General features: G+C 38.7%; 1 protein-coding gene across 1 annotated transcript; it reads left to right on the forward strand.

Annotated features, from left to right (window-relative positions):
- Nucleotides 1-15453: 15453 nt before the first annotated feature.
- Nucleotides 15454-18070, forward strand: LOC105876413 (rab proteins geranylgeranyltransferase component A 2-like). Its single transcript, XM_076004679.1, has 2 exons — nucleotides 15454-16193; nucleotides 16263-18070. Exons 1-2 carry the CDS (start codon nucleotides 15546-15548, stop codon nucleotides 17592-17594), a joined length of 1980 nt encoding a protein of 659 aa, XP_075860794.1. The 5' UTR covers nucleotides 15454-15545; the 3' UTR covers nucleotides 17595-18070.
- The last annotated feature ends 1039 nt before the right edge of the window (nucleotides 18071-19109 follow it).

A 19109-nucleotide genomic window follows, 5' to 3' on the forward strand; every position in this document is an offset into this window, starting at 1 on the left:
TAAAACCCTCCAATTAAATAAATCAGTCACAGAAATAGAACAGAGAAACAAGAGAAAGGAGCAAAGCCTACAAGAGCTATGGGATTATGTGAAGAAACCTAATGTGAGGGTCATAGGCTTACCAGAAGGGGAAGAAGACAACACTCAAGGGTTGGACAAGCTGTTTGAAGATATAATAGAGGAAAATTTCCCAGGCCTTGCTCAAAATCTTGATATACAAGTTCAAGAAGCTCAGAGGACCCCTGGGAGATTCAACGCAAACAGGAAGACGTCACGACATGCAGTCATCAGACTGACCAAAGTATCAACTAAAGAGGCCCTTCTAAGAGCTGTAAGACAAAAGAAGCAAGTAACATACAAGGGAAAGCCAATTCGAATAACATCAGACTTCTCTAATGAGACTTTACAAGCACGGAGAGACTGGGGCCCCATTCTCACTCTTCTGAAACAAAACAATACCCAGCCTAGAATATTATTCCCTGCAAAACTAAGCTTCATATATGAAGGAGAAATAAAAACATTCTCAGACAAGCAAAGGCTCAGAGAATTCACCAAGACAAGACCAGCCCTATAAAAAGTACTTAAAACAGCTTTATGCACGGAACATCATAATAATAACCCACGAATATAAAAACAACCAAAACCCAAAGATTTTAAAGGCCAGATATTACAATGGCTCAAGACAGAAATCATAGCAACAACATCCAACCCAACAGAATGATCAGTAATCTACCTTACCTATCAGTTCTCTCAATAAATGTGAATGGCTTAAACTCTCCACTCAAGAGACATAGGCTGGCTGAATGGATAAGAAAATACAGGCCAAGTCTATGCTGTCTTCAGAAAACACATTTAACCTGCAAGGATGCATATAGACTAAAAATAAAAGGGTGGAGATCAATATTCCAAGCAAATAGAAGCCAAAAGAAGGCTGGTGTGGCAGTTCTAATTTCAGACGATTTAGTTTTTAAACCAACAAAAGTAGTGAAAGACAAAGAGGGTCATTATATAATGGTGAAGGGCACAGTCCAACAAGAAGAGATAACAATTTTAAATATATATGCACCCAACTTAGGTGCACCCAGTTTCATAAAGCAAACCTTACTGGATCTACACAAATGCATTAATAGCAACTCCATAATCACCGGAGATTTCAACACCCCACTGACAGCACAAGAAAGATCCTCCAAACAGAAAATTAATAAAGAAATAATGGATTTAAACAAAACCCTGGAACAATTGGGTCTGACTGACATCAACAGGACATTCTAACCAAAATCCACTGAATATACGTTCTTCTCATCAGCTCATGGGACATTCTCTAAGATTGACCGTATCCAAGGACACAAAGTAAATCTCAAGAAATTTAAAAAAATAGAAATCATACCATGTACCTTCTCAGATCACAGTGGAATAAAACTAGAAATCAACCCTAACAGAAACTCACATTTCTACACAAAAACATGGAAATTAAACAACCACCTACTAAATGATTACTTCATAAATGAAGAAATCAAGATGGAAATAAAAAAATTCTATGAAGAAGACGACAATGGAGAGACAAGTTATCAACTTCTTTGGGACACAGCTAAAGCAGTTCTGAAAGGAAATTTATCTCCATAAATGCCTATAAGCAAAAGACAAAAAGATCACAAATAGACAATCTAACGAAACGACTCAAAGAGCTGGAAAAAGAAGAACAGACCAACCCCAAACCCAGCAGAAGAAGTGAAATCAACAAGATCAAATCAGAACTAAATGAAATTGAAAACAGGGAAGCTATTCAGGAGATTAATAAAACAAAAAGTTGGTTCTTTGAAAAAATTAACAAAATTTACACACCATTGGCTAAGCTAACGAAAAGCAGAAAAGAGAAATCTCTAATAAGCTCCATCAGGAATAAAAAAGGAGATATCACAACCGATCCCAAAGAGATACAAGATACAATTTATGAATACTAAAAAATCTTTATGCACACAAACTAGAAAATGTGGAGGAAATGGACACATTTCTAGAAACACACAGCCTCCCTAGGCTCAACCAGGAAGAAATAGATTCCCTGAACAGACCAATCTCAACAGCTGAAATACAAACAGCAATTAAATATCTCCCTAAAAAGAAAAGTCCCGGTCCAGATGGCTTCACACCTGAATTTTACCACACTTACAAAGAAGAACTAGTACCTATCTTGCAGAAACTATTCCACAACATCGAGAAGAATGGAAACCTCCCCGACACCTTTTATGAAGCGAATATTACTCTGATACCAAAACCAGGAAAGGATGCAACAAAAAAAGAAAACTACAGACCAATATCCCTAATGAATATAGATGCAAACATTTTCAACAAAATCTTAGCTAACCGAATCCAGACACTTATCAAAAAAATAATCCACCACGACCAAGTGGGCTTCATCCCAGGGATGCAGGGATGGTTCAACATACGTAAATCTATAAATGCAATTCACCACATAAACAAAAGCAAAAACAAAGACCACATGATTCTTTCAATAGATGCAGAAAAAGCTTTTGACAAAATTCAACACCCTTTCATGATACGAACACTTAAGAAAATAGGCATAGAAAGGACATACCTAAAAATGTTACAAGCCATATATGACAGACCCATAGCCAACATTATACTCAATTTGGAAAAATTGAAATCATTCCCACTTAGAACTGGAACCAGACAAGGCTGCCCACTATCTCCACTTCTGTTCAACATAGTTCTGGAACTCTTGGCTATAGCAATCAGACAGGAAAATGGAATCAAAGGTATCCAAATAGGGGCAGAAGAGATTAAACTTTCACTGTTTGCTGATGATATGATATTGTATCTAGAAAACCCCAAAGATTCAACCAAGAAACTCCTGGAACTGATCAATGAATTTAGTAAAGTCTCAGGATACAAAATCAATACACAGAAATCAGAGGCATTCATATACGCCAACAACAATCTAATTGAGAACCAAATCAAAGACTCAATTCCCTTCACAATAGCAACAAAGAAATTAAAGTACCTAGGAATATACTTAACCAAGGAAGTAAAAGACCTCTACGGGGAGAACTATGAAACACTGAGGAAGGAAATAGCAGATGATGTAAACAGATGGAAATCCATACCATGCTCGTGGATTGGCTGCCTCAACATCATCAAAATGTCTATACTACCCAAACTAATCTACATATTCAATGCAATACCTATTAAAATCCCATCAGCATTCTTCACAGATATAGAAAAAATAATTTTACGCTTTGTGTGGAACCAAAGAAGATCCCGAATATCCAAAGCAATTCTAGGCAACAAAAACAAAATGGGAGACATTAATTTGCCAGATATCAAACTATACAACAAATCTGTAGTAATTAAATCAATATGGTATTGGCACAAAAATAGGAATATGGACCAGTGGAACAGATATGAGAATCCTGATATAAAACCATCCTCATATAGCCATCTAATCTATGACAAATCAGACAAAAACATATGCTGGGGAAAAGAATCCCTTTTCAATAAATGGTGCTAGGAAAACTGGATAGCCACCTGTGGAAGGCTAAAACAGGACCCACACCTTTTACCTCTCACAAAAACCAACTCACGCTGGATAACAGACTTAAACCTAAGGTATGAAACTATTAGAATTCTAGAGGAAAAATTTGGAAACACTCTCCTAGACATTGGCCTGGGCAAAGAATTTATGAAGAAGTCCCCAAAGGCAATCACAGCAGCAACAAAAATAAATAAATGGGAAATGATCAAACTAAAAAGCTTCTGCATAGCCAAAGAAATAGTCATGAAAGTAAACAGACAACCTACAGAATGGGAGAATATTTTTGCATCCTATGCATCCAATAAGGGACTGATAACTAGAATATACTTAGAATTCACGAAAATCAGCAAGAAAAAATCAAATAACCCTATTAAAAAATGGGCAAAGGACTTGAACAGAAACTTTTCTAAAGAAGACAGAATAATGGCCAACAAACATATGAAAAAATGCTCATCATCTCCAATCATCAGGGAAATGCAAATCAAAACTACAATGAGATATCACTTAACTCCAGTAAGAATGGCCTTTATCAAAAAGTCTCCAAACAATAAATGCTGGTGTGGATGCGGAGAGAGAGGAACACTCCTACACTGCTGGTGGAACTGCAAACTAGTTCAACCTCCCTGGAAAGCAATATGGAGATACCTTAAAGCGATACAAGTGAATCTACCATTTGATCCAGCAATCCCATTGCTGGGCATCTACCCAAATGATCCAATGACACTCTACGAAAAAGACACCTGCACTCGAATGTTTATAGCAGCACAATTCATAATTGCAAGGCTGTGGAAACAGCCCAAGTGCCCATCAATCCAAGAATGGATTAATAAAATGTGGTATATGTATACCAGGGAGTACTATTCAGCTCTAAGAAACAATGGTGACATAGCACATCTTATATTTTCCTGGTTAGAGCTGGAACCCATACTATTAAGTGAAGTTTCCCAAGAATGGAAAAACAAGTACCACATATACTCACCAGCACATTGGTATTAACTGAACAGCACCTAAGTGGTCACATAGGTACTACAGTAATAGGGTATTGGGCCGGTGGGAGGGGGAAGGGGGGTGGGCATATACATATATAATGAGTGAGATGTGCACCATCAGGATGGTCATGCTGGAGACTCAGACTTGTGGGGGAAGGGGGAAATGGGCATTTATTGAAACCTTAAAATCTGTACCCCCATAATATGCCAAAATAAAAAAAAATCTAGAAGAAAATGCATATTTTACCATAATATCATATTAGATACTACTCAAATTCCAACTTAAGTAATTTCTAACTTTAGTATTCTAAGTTGTATTTTCAGGAAATCAGATTTAATCCTGTTCTGACACGAGTAATAATATAATATCATCTCAACAACTAGAGCTACAGATCAAGGAAAAAGGTCCTCTTTGCATTCTTGCCTGAGATTCATGCTCCATAAGAAACATGTTTGATGCTCAATTATTTTTCCTTTGGATGGCCATATCGAACCTCATCTGTTAGGCTGGCAAAGGGCCCATACACAAGGTAGGAACCAGGTTTCAGTGAAAATAAATACCAAAACAAGGAAGCCCAAAAGACAGATCCTTCAAACTGGCCGCAAATGTTTTCTCCCTACATATACCTTTTTTTTCTCATAATTCTTTTACCTAGATTTACCAGTTTGCATAATAATGAGCTGCTTGCTGCCCTAGCAGTATTGAAAAGGGATTGAGAATAGTGTTAGTATCATAAACTTATAAATATTTTTATAATAAGCATGTGATTTAATTATTTCTATGATATGACAAATCACCTAGGATACAATTAATCATATGTAAACACTCATAGAAGGTGCCAAGTGCTGTCTCACAAAATCTAGCATTAAACTCAAACATCTAGGTGACAGGATCCACCCATTTCCAAGCTTACAGAACGTCCTGGTATCTTAGCTATGCATCTGCCAGACCTGCAGGTCATAGGGCAGCAGAGGCTGTGGCAGGGTCACCTCGACCTCCCTGGGCAGAAGAGACAAAGCAGTGAACATAGACCCAGGACCTCAAACTCTGGCTGGAGCAAGAGACAAAGGCCCCCCCCAGATCTTGGAAGCATAAACTTATAAATTTTAAGATAACTTATATGCATATATTAATTTACTATAGTCATTCTTTTTGATGATTGAATTTCCCTTTATAGATGTCTCTTGGGTCCTTTGGAGATGACCCTAGTCATTTTTTTTAGTTGGAGTAAAATATGCATAACATAAAATTTCCCATTTTAACCATTTTTAAGTGTGCGTCCAGTGGCACAATGTTCATTCACGTAATTGTTGCTGTCGCACCCATCACCATTATCCAGCCCCAGAATTTTTTTCATCTTTTCAAACTAAAACTCTGTACACATTAAACAATAACCTCCCATTATCCTGCCCCCTAAAACCCCTGGTAACCACCACCCTCCATTCTCTCTATATAAATTTGACTACTCTAGGTACTTAATGCAAGTGGTACTTCATGTAAGTGCCTTTTTGTTAATGGCTTATTTCAATCAGCATAATGTCCTCAAGGTTCACCTATGGTGTAGCGAGTCAGAATTTCCTTCCTTTTTAGGGCTCAGTTGTTTTCCGAGGTGTGTATATACCACATTTTGTGTATCCACTCATCTGTTGAGGGACACTTGAGCTGCTTATACCTTTTAGAAAATGTGAATGATGCTACTATGAACATGAGCGCATAAATTTCTCTTTGAGATTCTGCTTTGAATTCTTTTGAGTATAAACCCAGAAGTGGAATTTCTGGATCATTGTGTTATTCTATATTTAAGATTTTGCTTTGTTTCTGAGATGGTGAGATAGGATATCACTTTGTCACCCAGGCTGGAGTGAGGTGGTGTGATCATAATTCACTGCAGCCTCTAACTCCTGGGCTCAACCAATCCTCCCACCTCAGCCTCCAGAGTAGCTGGGATTACAGGCACAGAAGCATACCTGGCTAATTTTTTCTTTTTTCTTTTGGAGACGGAGTCTCCCCATGTTTCCCAGACTGGGTCTTGGTCTCCTGGCCTCAAGCAATTCTCCTGTCTTGGCCTCCCAAAGTGCTGGGATTACAGGCATGAGCAACCACACCTGCGTGCTGGGATTACAGGCATGAGCAACCACACCTGCCTATATTTAAGTTTTTGAAGAACCAACATACTGTTTTTCATAGCAGCTGCGCCATTTTATATATCTACCATCCGTGCTCAAGAGTTCCAATTTTTCCACATCCTCGCTAACACTTGTTATTTTAGGGTTGTTATTTTAGGGTGTTAAATAACACTTGTTATTTGGGTTGATTTTATTTGTTTATTTTTTACCAGTTGCCATTTTAAAATGTCATGTTTGCATTGCTGGCACAGATTCATGCCCCACAAGAAACATATTTACTGTTTGACCATTTATTTTAAATGTCCATATCTAAGCTCATCTGTTAGGCTGGCAAGGGGCCCACACACAAGGTGATGGTGAGTAACTGCTTAATGGTTACAGAGTTTCTCTAGCAGGTTATGAAAATGTCTGGGAACTAGATAGAGGTGATGGTTGTACAATATAGCAAATGTACTAAAGGTCTCTTAATTGTTGACTTTAAAATAGCTAATGGTTAAATTTGTGTTATGTAAATTTTATTTCAATTTTTTAAAAACTCAATGAAGGAGTAAAAAATAAGATAACTACTATATATGAACAAGAGATAGTTTTTGATAAAAATAGTATTTTAAGGAAGAAGTTTGAGGATGCAAAGTAAAGTGATATGGCTATAGTAGTAAATTGAAGTGTTAGACCTGTTCTATGCCATTTCACACTAGAGGGAGAAGGATATAAGGGTAGTGAATAATTTCATCATGATCCTTTCAAATTTGTCTCAGTTTAACTTGAATATCTGAGACCAAAAGGGTAAATAAAATTCATCATAGCCAGTAACGTAACTGTATAGACTTCAACAATGGACTGCTTTTAAAAATAATAATGAGTGCAATACCACCTAAGACATTATCACATTCAGATCACTTGTTACCTCCCCAAGATGAAACTGAATCCTACTGACTTTCATGGCTAAAGTGAAACTTTCTCTCAGAATTTGATCAATGCTTCCCCTAGCAAGTAATCAAAGTAATTAAACAATAGTAAATATAATTTTTGCCTAACAGATGGGCACAATTTTAAGACTGCTAATAGCTAGTATTGGTAATGTATGGAGAACTATACTCTCATGTAGTGATATTAGTAGTATAAATAAAATCAGCTTCTCTAGGGGGTAATTGGACAATACATAATCCACTTTTTAATGTGCATACCCTTTTACCCAGCAATTTTACTTCTGCAAAGTTATACTAAGGAAATAACCAGAAAATCATAAAAGTTATATGTACAAATGTGTTCAACACAGTGTTACTCAAATTGGAGAAAAACTAAAAAGCATGTTTTCTCAATTCTTAATAGAGACTTTATTAAATAAATTATGGTCTGGCCACACAATGGAATGTTGCTATGCAGATCTAAAATAACAATGAAGATCAATATTTATTATAAAGAGAATGCCTGTGATATGTTGTTTTTTTAAAAGATTACAAAACAGCCTCATAATATTATCACATTTTTATATATGCATAGAAAAAGATGGACAAACATACAGCAAAATGTTAATAAGGATGTCAGCAACACGGAGGAACAGGAAGCTTCAGACTCTTATTCTCCCAGAAAAACACCAAGTTAACAACAATAAACAGACAAGAATACCTTTATGAGAACTTTAGAGACTAGATAAGATATCTCAGCACCAAGACCAATGTAAAACCAATAAAGAATTCCAGCAGAGGGGCTAGGAAAAGTCGTGGCATTTTGCACAGATACTCATGTCACTCCCCCATCCAGCCTAGCGCAGCATAACTAGAAGGATCCTACCCTGGGGATCCTCCCTCAGGACACAAACAAAATGGTAGACCAAGTGTCCAAAGTTCTGGCTAAACTGGGGGTTGTCTAAAAGTCTGCTATCTGTCTAGCTTGACTTGGATCACTGATGGGACCAGCAACCTTGTGTAGAAGCTGCTGAGACATGATAACCATGAGCTCAAGTTCCCCAGGCAGACAGGAGGCAACGCAAGGAATTAGAGGCCACTGAGAGGAATCAGAAATGCACTGCTTAAGGAACTACAGATGACTAAAAGTATGCACAAGCCCAGAGAAGACAAGCCCTCAGAAAAGGTTTGAAAGGTCCTAGAATCCCTAGCAGAGTTGATCAATGAAAGTCTTTCCCTGCACAAAGCCAGTTCATAAAGATGTATAGAAGTGGTTGCTTCTTTCAAATACACAAGTCCCAAACAAAAAAGAAAAACAAATCACAAAGTACATAAAGAAAAAGAAAAATATGGCCCCCAAATAAAACTCCAGAAACCAACCCTATAAAAACAGAAATCTATGAGTTGTCTGAGAAAGAATTTAAAATAACTGTCATATAGATGTGCAATGAGTAAAAGTGAGCATGAATAGACAACTAAATCAGGAAAACTATGCATGAACAAAATGAGAATTTAATAAGAGATAGAAACTGTTTAAAAAAAGAAATTCTGGAGTTGAAAAATACAATAATGAAACTGAAAAAAATCATCAGCATGCTCAACAGCAAACTTGACCAGGTAGAAGAAAGAATCAGTGAACTTGAACACAGATCATTTGAAATTGAGTTAAAGGAGCAAAAAGAAAAAGAATGAAGAAAGGTAAAGAAAGCCTACAGGACTTACAGAACACCATCAAGCAGACCAACATACACAGTATGGGAATCCTAGAAGGATAAGAGATAGAGCAATAAAGGGGCAGAGAGAGCTTATTTAAAGAAATAATAACTAAAACTTTCCAAATCTGAGGAAAGAAATGGATGTAACAATTCTAGAAGCTCAAAGAACTCTAACCAGGCTAAACAAAAAAGACCCACATAGAGACACAGTATGATCAAGCAGTCAAAACATAAAGACAAGAAAGGGATCTTAATTATTCTAAAATATATATGGACTCCAAGGGACACCAAATACCTAAAAAAAATTTTAAAAAAAGAATAAAGTTAGATGTCTCAAGATGGCAGGCAAGAAATACCACCAGACAGAGTGTCTCTGCAGAAAAGGCAGATTCTAGGAGAAATTAGAAGAAAAAAGCAAGCGGACGAGCATACATCGGAGGAGGGTCAGAAGGAGAGGTACCTAAGACCATGGGAAACTTCACGGGAAGAGATAGCAGAGGAGAACTGGAAGCATAGACCTTTCTCCCGAGTAGCCTGGAGACCAGCAGCAAGGGTCGGTAGAGCAGTTAACTTTCCCCTCCCTTGCATCTCAGACTGCGGGTGGGCTCCCCAACGGGTGGAGAGACCTGCAGGCACCAGCGCAGAGACAGCCACTGCCAGTGAGCAATAAGACTATAGCGAAAAGATTGTAGACGCAATAAGACTGTGAGTCTCAGACTGCCCCACCCACACACACAGACTTTCTGACTGAGCAGGGCCATTCCAGCCCCTCCCTGACAGCTTTTCCTGGATGCAGAGAACAGAACTTTGACCGCTGCTAACAGCATTGGAAGAGCCTAAGAGCAGGCTTCCATAACCCAGCTCCCCCCAGACTCATTCCCAGACCAGCCCTCACTGAGGGGGAGAAAAGGACACACCTGGAAGTCCCAGGGCCACACCAACCACCTGAGGCACTAGAGTGCCTCTTCAGGGCAAAAAAGAACAGGACACAAGCACCAAAAACAACAGTATAGCCTGTTCCTCCAGGCAAGCACCACCTACTGACAGGGAGGACATTCTGCACACCCTTTTCACAGCACCTACTGACCCATCATACACGGTGTGGTCAAATCTCACCCACAAACACCACCTATGGGCTCAGAGACGAAACAGGGTGTGTCAATACCCAAATGAAAACCTAAAGCCAAGAAGCAACAATTGATCCAGATGGGAAGAAATCAGTGAAGGAACTCCAGAAATATGAAGAATCCAACGGAAACCACATCCCCAAAGAGGAGCACGAGCCCCTTAGAAATGGACACCAACCAAAATCAGGCAACCAAAATGACAGAAGAGGATTTTCAAATGTGGATCATGAGAAAATTCAACGACTTGCAAGAACAACTGGGTAACCACTACAATGAAAACACAAAAAGACTCCAGGACATGGAACACAAATTCACTAAAGAAATTGAAACAATGAAGAAAAGCTTAACCAAACTCCTGGAAATGAAGAATCAATTCAGGGAACTACAAAACACAGTGGAAAGCCTCAAGAACAGGGTAGAACAAACAGAAGAAAGAATCTCAGAGATTAAAGATAACACCTTCCAAATAAATAAATCAGTCATAGAGATAGAGCAGAGAAACAAGAGACAAGAGCAAAGCCTACAAGAGATGGGGCACTATGTGAAGAAACCTAATGTGAGGGTCACAGGGTTACCAGAAGGGGAAGAAGAAAACACTCAAAGGTTGGATAAGCCATTTGAAGATATAATACAGGAAAATTTCCCAGGCCTTGCTAAAAATCTCCAGATACAAGTTCAAGAAGCTCAAAGGACCCCTGGGAGATTCAATGCAAACAGAAAGATGTCATGACATGCAGTCATCAGACTGACCAAAATATCAACCAAAGAGGCCCTTTTAAGAGCTGTAAGATGAAAGAAGCAAGTGACATACAAAGGAAAGCCAATTCGAATAACGCCAGACCCTCTACTGAGACTTCGCAAGCAAGGAGACACTGGGGCCCCATTCTCACTCTTCTGAAACAAAACAATGCCCAGCCTAGAATCTTATTCCCTGAAAAACTAAGTTTTGCATGTGAAGCAGAAATCAAGACATTCTCAGATAACCAAAGACTGAGGGAATTCACCAAGACAAGACCAGCCCTTCAACAAGTACTCAAAACACTGTTATCCGTGGATTAGCACAATAAACACTCATGAATGTAAATCCACTCAAAGCTAAAGATCAAAGGCCAGAAACCACAATGGCTCAAGAGAGAAAACAAAGCAACAAAGTTCAACCCAATATAATGAACAGAAATCTGCCCCACCTATCAGTTATCTCAATAAATGTGAATGGCTTGAATTCCCCACCCAAGAGACATAGGCTGGCCGAATGGATAAAAAAAATATAAGCCAAGTATCTGCTGCCTTCAGGAAACACATCTAACCTGCAAGGATGCAGTTAGACTAAAGGTAAAGGGGTGGAGAACAATATTTCAAGCAAATAGAAGCCAAAAGAAAGCTGGTGTAGTGGTGCTGATTACAGATAACTTAGTTTTTAAATCAACAAAAGTAATAAAAGACAAAGAAGGTCACTATATAATGGTGAAGGGTACAGTTCAACAAGAAGACATAACAATTCTAAATATATATGCACCCAACCTAGGTGCACCAAGATTCATAAATCAAACTCTAGTGGATCTAAACAAACGGATAAACAACAACACCATAATAGTTGGAGACTTTAATATCCCACTGACAGGACAGGAAAGATCCTCCAAACAGAAAATCAACAAAGAAATAATGGACTTACACAGAACCCTAGCACAAATGGGCCTGACTGACATTTACAAGACATTCTACCCCCAAACCACTGAATATGCATTCTTCTCATCAGCTCATGGGTCATTCTCTAAGATTGACCATATCCTAGGACACAAACCATGTCTCAAACAATTTAAAAAAAATAGAAATTATACCATGTTATTTTTTCAGACCACAATGGAATAAATGTAGAAATCAATCCTAACAGGAGTTCTCATTTCTACACAAAGTCATGGAAACTAAACAACCTTCTGCTGAATGATCACTTCATAAATGAGGAAATCAAGATGGAAATCAAAAGATTCTTTGAACTAAACGACAAAGGTGACACAAGTTAACAAAACCTTTGGGACACAGGTAAAGCAGTCCTGAGAGGAAAGTTTATTTCCATAAATGCCTATATCCAAAAGTCTAAAAGATCACAAATAGACAACATAATGAATCGTCTCAAAAAGGTAGAAAAAGAAGAACAGACCAAGCCCAAACCCAGCAGAAGTGAAATCATTAAGATCAAATCATAACTAAACAAAATTGACAACAAGGAAACCATACGGAAGATTAATAAAACAAAAAGTTGGTTCTTTAAAAAAATAAACAAAATTGACACACCATTGTCTAGACTAACAAAAAGCAAAAAGAAAAATCTCTAATAAGGTCCATTAGGAATAATAAAGGAGAAATCACAACTGATGTCAAGGAGATACAAGATATACTTTATGAATTCTACAAAAACCTCTATGCACATAAACTGGAAAATGTAGAGGAAATGCACAATTTCTTAGAAACACACAGCCTCCCTAGGCTCAACCAGGAAGAAGTTGAATTCCTGAACAGACGAATATCAAGTACTGAAATTGAAACAGAAATAAAAAATCTTCCTAAAAAGAAAAGTCCTGCACCAAATGGTTTACACCCGAATTTTACCACACCTACAAGGAAGAACTGGTGACTATCCTGCAGAAATTATTCCACAACATCAAGAAGGATGGAAGTCTCCCCAACACATTTTATGAAGCAAACATAGCCCTGATACCAATACCAGGAAAGGATGCAACAAAAAAAGAAAACTATAGACCAATATTCCTTATGAATATAGATGCAAAAATTCTCAACAAAATCCTAGCCAATCGAATCCAGGTGCTTGTCAAGAAAATAATCCATCACAACCAAGTGGTCTTCATCCCAGGGATGCAGGGATGGTTCAACATATGCAAATCTATAAATGTAATTCACCATATAAACAAAAGCAAAAACAAAGACAATATGATCCTCTCAATAGATGCAGAGAAAGCATTTGACAAAATTCAACACCCTTTTATGATAAGAACGCTCAACAAAATAGGCATAGACGGGGCTTACCTAAAAATGATACATATGACAAACCCACAGCCAGTATCATACTGAATGGGGAAAAATTAAAAGCATTCCAACTTAGAACTGGAACAAGACAAGGTTGCCTATTATCTCCATTTCTGTTCAAGTGGGCATCCAAATGGGAGCAGAATAGATCAAACTCTCGCTCTTTGCTGATGACATGATATTATAGCTAGAAAACTCCAAGGATTCAACCAAGAGACTCCTTGAACTGATAACTTTGGTAAAGTCTCAGGATACAAAATCAATACACAGAAATTAGAGGCATTCACATACGCCAACAACAGTCAAAGTGAGAACCAAATCAAAGATTAAATTCCCTTCAAAATAGCAACAAAGAAAATAAAGTACCTAGGAATATATTTAACTAAGGAGGTAAAAGACCTCTACAGGGAGAACTATGAAACACTGAAGAAGGAAATAGCAGAGGACATAAGCAGATGGAAGAATATACTATGCTCATGGTTCAGCAGAATCAACATTTTAAAATGTCTATACTACCCAAAGTGACCTACAGAGTCAATGCAATCTCTATCAAAATGCCACCATCATTTTTCACAAATATAGAAAAAAAAAATTTTACTCTTCGTATGGAACCAGAGAAGACTCCGTATAGCAAAATCAATCCTAGGCAATAAAAACAAAATAGGAGGTATCAGTTTACCAGACTTCAAACTATACTACAAAGCTATCGTAATTAAAACACCTTGGACTGGCACAAGAACAGGGACATTGACCATGGGAACAAAACCGAGAACCCTGATACAAAACTATCCTCATATTGCCAACTAATTTTCAAAAAACCACATAAAAACATACACTAGAGAAAAGAATCCTTATTCAATAAATGGTGCTGGGACAACTGGATAGCCACATGTAGAAGACTGAAACAAGACCCACACCTTTCACCTCTCACAAAAATCAACTCACACTGGGTAACAGACTTGAACATTAGGTGTGAAAGTATTAGAATCTTAGAGGAAAACGTTGGAAATACTCTTCTAGACATTGGCCTAGACAAAGAATTTATGAAGAAGACCCCAAAGGCAATCAGCAGCAACAAAAATAAACAAATGGGACCTGATCAAATTAAAAACCTTCTGCACAGCCAATGAAACTGTCAAGAGAGCAAACAGACAACCCACAGAATGGGAGAAAATTTTTGCAAGCTACACATCTGATAAAGGGCTGATAACTAGAATCTATTTAGAACTCAGGAAAATCAGCAAGAAAAAATCAAACAACCCCATCAAAAAATGGGCAAAGGACACGAACCGAAATTTTTACAAGGAAGACAGAATACACAATGGGCAGAGCGGGCCGCGGGCCAGAGCCCCACCCAGTGCGGAGCGCGTCCGGCGCCGGGCCGTGTCCCCGGGGAACCGCGGCGGCGGCCAAGGGTTCCGGGAGGGCGGCGGGCCGCGGGCGCGAGGGGCCGGCGCCGGCGGGGACGCTGAGCCCGCGCCGCTGTTCAGCCCGGCACCTACGAGCGCCTGGCGCTGCTGCTCGGCTCCGTCGGGCTGCCGGGCGGCGGCAACAACCTGCTGGTGCTCGTCTTCCACTACAAGTTCCCGCGGCTCCGCACCCCCACCCACCTCCTCCTGGTCAACATCGGCCTCAGCGACCTGCTGGGGCCCCTCTTCCGGGTCACGTTTACCTTCGTGTCCTGCCTGAGGAACGGCTGGGTGTGGGACACCGTGGGCTGCGTGTGGGACGGGTTTAGCAGCAGCCTTTTCGAGAAGAGTTCCAGTCACAGATGCATATATGATGCATTTTGACATTTACTGCCAAGATGAAATGCAGAAACGAAACCACACATCCGTTTTAGTATTCTCGGATGTGATGAGATGTACTTTCTCATGTTTTTATGCCACTGACTTATAAGGAAAAAATATTTTAAAAGGGTCACAGTTAAGCAGCTAGGACCTGCAACCTCAGTGCTTCTGGGATGAACTGGAAGATGACAAGGGGAAATTCTATTACACCGTAATCATACCTCAGCTGAGTCCTCAGCTTAGACTCATACGCATTTCCTTCAGCGGCAGTCGTCACCGGACGCTTTACGTCGTAGGATGGCGGACAGTCTACCCACAGAGTTTGATGTGGTTATAATAGGGACAGGTTTGCCTGAATCCATCCTTGCAGCTGCATGTTCAAGAAGTGGTCAGAGGGTTCTGCATATTGACTCAAGAAGTTACTATGGAGGAAAGTGGGCTAGTTTCAGCTTTTCAGGATTGCTACCCTGGTTGAAGGAGTATCAGCAAAACAGTGATGTTGGGGAAGAAAGCACTGCTGCGTGGCAAGAACTGATCCACGAAACAGAAGAAGCCATTGCTTTTCGCAAGAAGGATGAGACCATTCAACACACAGAAGTTTTTTGTTATGCTAGTCAGGATGTGGAGGACAATGTTGAAGAGATTGGTGCTCTGCAGAAAAGTCCTTCCTCAGTGGCATCTAGTACCCTCACTGAATTTCTGGATTCTGCATCCTTGCCTGAAGAAAAGCACTCATCATATTTTACTGGCCTCGAAATGCCTGCCAAGCACCCTCAGAAAAGTGATGAAGAGATTGCACTAGAAGTAACTGATGTAGAGGAATCACTGGAGGAAGGAAAAGACTGTGGAGCTAAAACTTGTATACATACTATTTCAGAGGAAGATAAAGATGAAAACAAACCTACAGTAGAAGACAACACTGATCAACCAAAGAAAAATAGGATTGCTTCCCTACTGCATAACGAACAAAAAAAAAAAAAAAAAAAAAAAAAAAAAAAAAAAAAAAAAAAAAAGAAAAATAGGATTGCTTACTCTCAAATAGTTAAAGAAGGCCGGAGGTTTAACATTGATTTGGTATCAAAGCTGCTATATTCTCAAGGATTGCTAATTGATCTTTTAATCAAATCAAATGTTAGTCGTTATGCAGAATTTAAAAATGTCACTAGGATTCTTGCATTTCGGGAAGGAAAGGTAGAACAGGTGCCTTGTTCCAGAGCAGACATCTTTAATAGCAAGGAACTCACAATGGTAGAAAAGAGGATGCTAATGAAATTTCTCACATTTTGTTTAGACTATGAACACCATCCTAATGAATATGAAGCTTTCAAGCAATGTTCATTTTCAGAGTACTTAAAAACTAAAAAATTAACTCCTAACCTCCAGCATTTTGTACTGCACTCAATTGCAATGACATCAGAATCATCTTGCACTACAGTTGATGGCCTTAAAGCAACAAAAAACTTCCTTCAGTGTCTTGGACAGTTTGGTAACACTCCTTTTTTATTTCCTTTATATGGCCAAGGAGAAATTCCCCAGTGTTTCTGCAGGATGTGTGCAGTTTTTGGTGGAATTTATTGTCTTTGCCATAAAGTACAATGTTTTGTAGTTGACAAAGAATCTGGAAGATGTAAAGCAATCATAGATCACTTTGGTCAAAGAATAAATGCTAAATATTTTATTGTAGAGGATAGTTACCTTTCTGATGACACCTGCTCAAATGTGCAATATAAGCAGATCTCTAGGGCAGTGCTCATTACAGATCAGTCTGTGCTAAAGACAGATTCAGATCAGCAGATTTCCATTTTGATAGTGCCTCCAGCAGAACCAGGAACTTGTGCCGTTCGGGTCACAGAATTATGTTCTTCAACCATGACATGCATGAAAGACACTTATCTGATACATCTGACATGTCCCTCTTCTAAAACAGCAAGAGAAGACTTAGAATCAGTGGTGAAGAAATTATTCACACCCTATGCTGAAGCAGAAATAGACAAGGAAGAACTTACAAAACCAAGAGTCTTGTGGGCTCTTTATTTTAATATGAGAGATTCCTCAGGAATCAGCCGAAGCTCATATGACGGTTTACCTTCCAATGTGTATGTCTGCTCTGGGCCTGATGGTGGCCTGGGAAACGAGCATGCAGTTAAGCAAGCTGAAACACTTTTCCGGGAGATCTTTCCAAATGAAGAGTTCTGCCCCCCACCTCCAAATCCAGAGGACATTATCTTTGAAGGTGATGATAAGCAATCAGACACCCCTGGAACCAGTAATATAATAATGGCCAAGCTAGAATCCTCCGAGGAAAGCAAAAACCAAGAAAGCCCAGAGAAGCACCTTCAAAATTAGAAAAAAACAAACTGGAAATGCTACTTTGGGCCTTCATCCTGGCATCTGAATATTCTCATTTAAAGGACAGTATCCCGTATGACTAATTAGAAGTGGTTGTATGATGAATTCTATGCAGATGTTGTCTTTAACTCTCTTTGAGCCATTCAGCATTGGATGTCTTTGTTAACCTGTCGGTTAGCTGATTCATTGATTATTGGACACTTTGTTTCAGAATGGACTCCATGATCCAGAATCTTAAAACAGAATTAGCTTTATTTTAGTATTGGGTATATATGTGAGGATTCCATATTAGCAACTTTGCTTAAAGGAAGATAATACTGTATCTGCTAGCTATCTTCAGATTTTATTATTGTCTACAGAATAATTAATATCTAAGGAATATTAATTACTTTTTCAACTATTAGAATTGCTACCACCTCTGAATAGTGAAACACACACAAATAGTAAGTTATGTGTGTCTTCTGTATATAATATAAACATGTAGACATGGTGGTAGGAATAGCAACTAATACAAGTGCCAATATAATAAAATACATTTATTGATTAAAAGATTGTTAAAAGACAAAAAAAAAAAAAGAAGACAGAATAAAGGCCAACAAACATATGAAAAAATGCTCAACATCTCTAAACATCAGGGAAATGCAAATCAAAACTGCAATGAGATATCATTTATCTCCAGTAAGAATGGCCTTTATTAAAAAGTCCCCAAACAATAAATGTTGGCATGGATGCAGAGAGATAGGAACACTCCTACACTGCTGGTGGGACTGCAAACTGGTTCAGCCTCTGTGGAAAACAATATGGAGATACCTTAAAGCGATACAAGTAGATCTACTATTTGATCCAACAATTCCACTACTGGGCATCTACCCAAAAGATCAAATGACACTCTACAAATGGGACACCTGCACTCAAATGTTTATAGCAGCACAGTTCACAATTGCAAAGATGTGGAAACAACCCAGGTGCCCATCAATACATGAGTGGATTAATAAAATGTGGTATATGTATACCATGGAGTACTATTCAGCTTTAAGAAACAATGGTGATATAGCACCTCTTTTATATTCCTGGCTAGAGCTGGGACACATTCTACTAAGTGAAGTATCTCAAGAAAGGAAAAACAAGCACCACATGTACTCACCAGCAAATTGGTATTAACAGATGAACACTTAAGTGGACATATAGGAATAATATTTATCGGGTGTCTAGTGAGGGGGGAGGCGGGAGAGGGGGCATGGGCAATATACATAACCTTAACATTTGTACCCCCATAATATGCTGAAATTAAAAAAAAGAATAAAGTTGGAGGGCTCACATTTTCTGATTTCAAAACATTACAAAGCTGTGTTATGGGCAAAGCTATAGTAACAAAACCATGTCGTATGGGCAAAGACAAATAGACCAATGAAATAGACTCTCTATTGGTATATAGCCCTGGATTAAACCCGCACATAAGTGAAATAGAGAATCCAGAAATAAACCCTTCCACAATAGTGTCAATACCACTCT

The sequence above is a fragment of the Microcebus murinus genome, chromosome 7 (genome assembly GCF_040939455.1).
Source record: "Microcebus murinus isolate Inina chromosome 7, M.murinus_Inina_mat1.0, whole genome shotgun sequence".
NCBI classification, from domain to species: Eukaryota; Metazoa; Chordata; class Mammalia; order Primates; family Cheirogaleidae; genus Microcebus; species Microcebus murinus.

Bases quoted from the DNA above. Each gene is read 5' to 3' on its own strand.
- LOC105876413 (XM_076004679.1), top strand. From the start codon at position 15,546: ATGGCGGACAGTCTACCCACAGAGTTTGATGTGGTTATAATAGGGACA. The intron at 16,194-16,262 runs GCTTCCCTACTG...AAAAAAAAAAAG, and splicing joins AACCAAAGAAAAATAGGATT to AAAAATAGGATTGCTTACTC.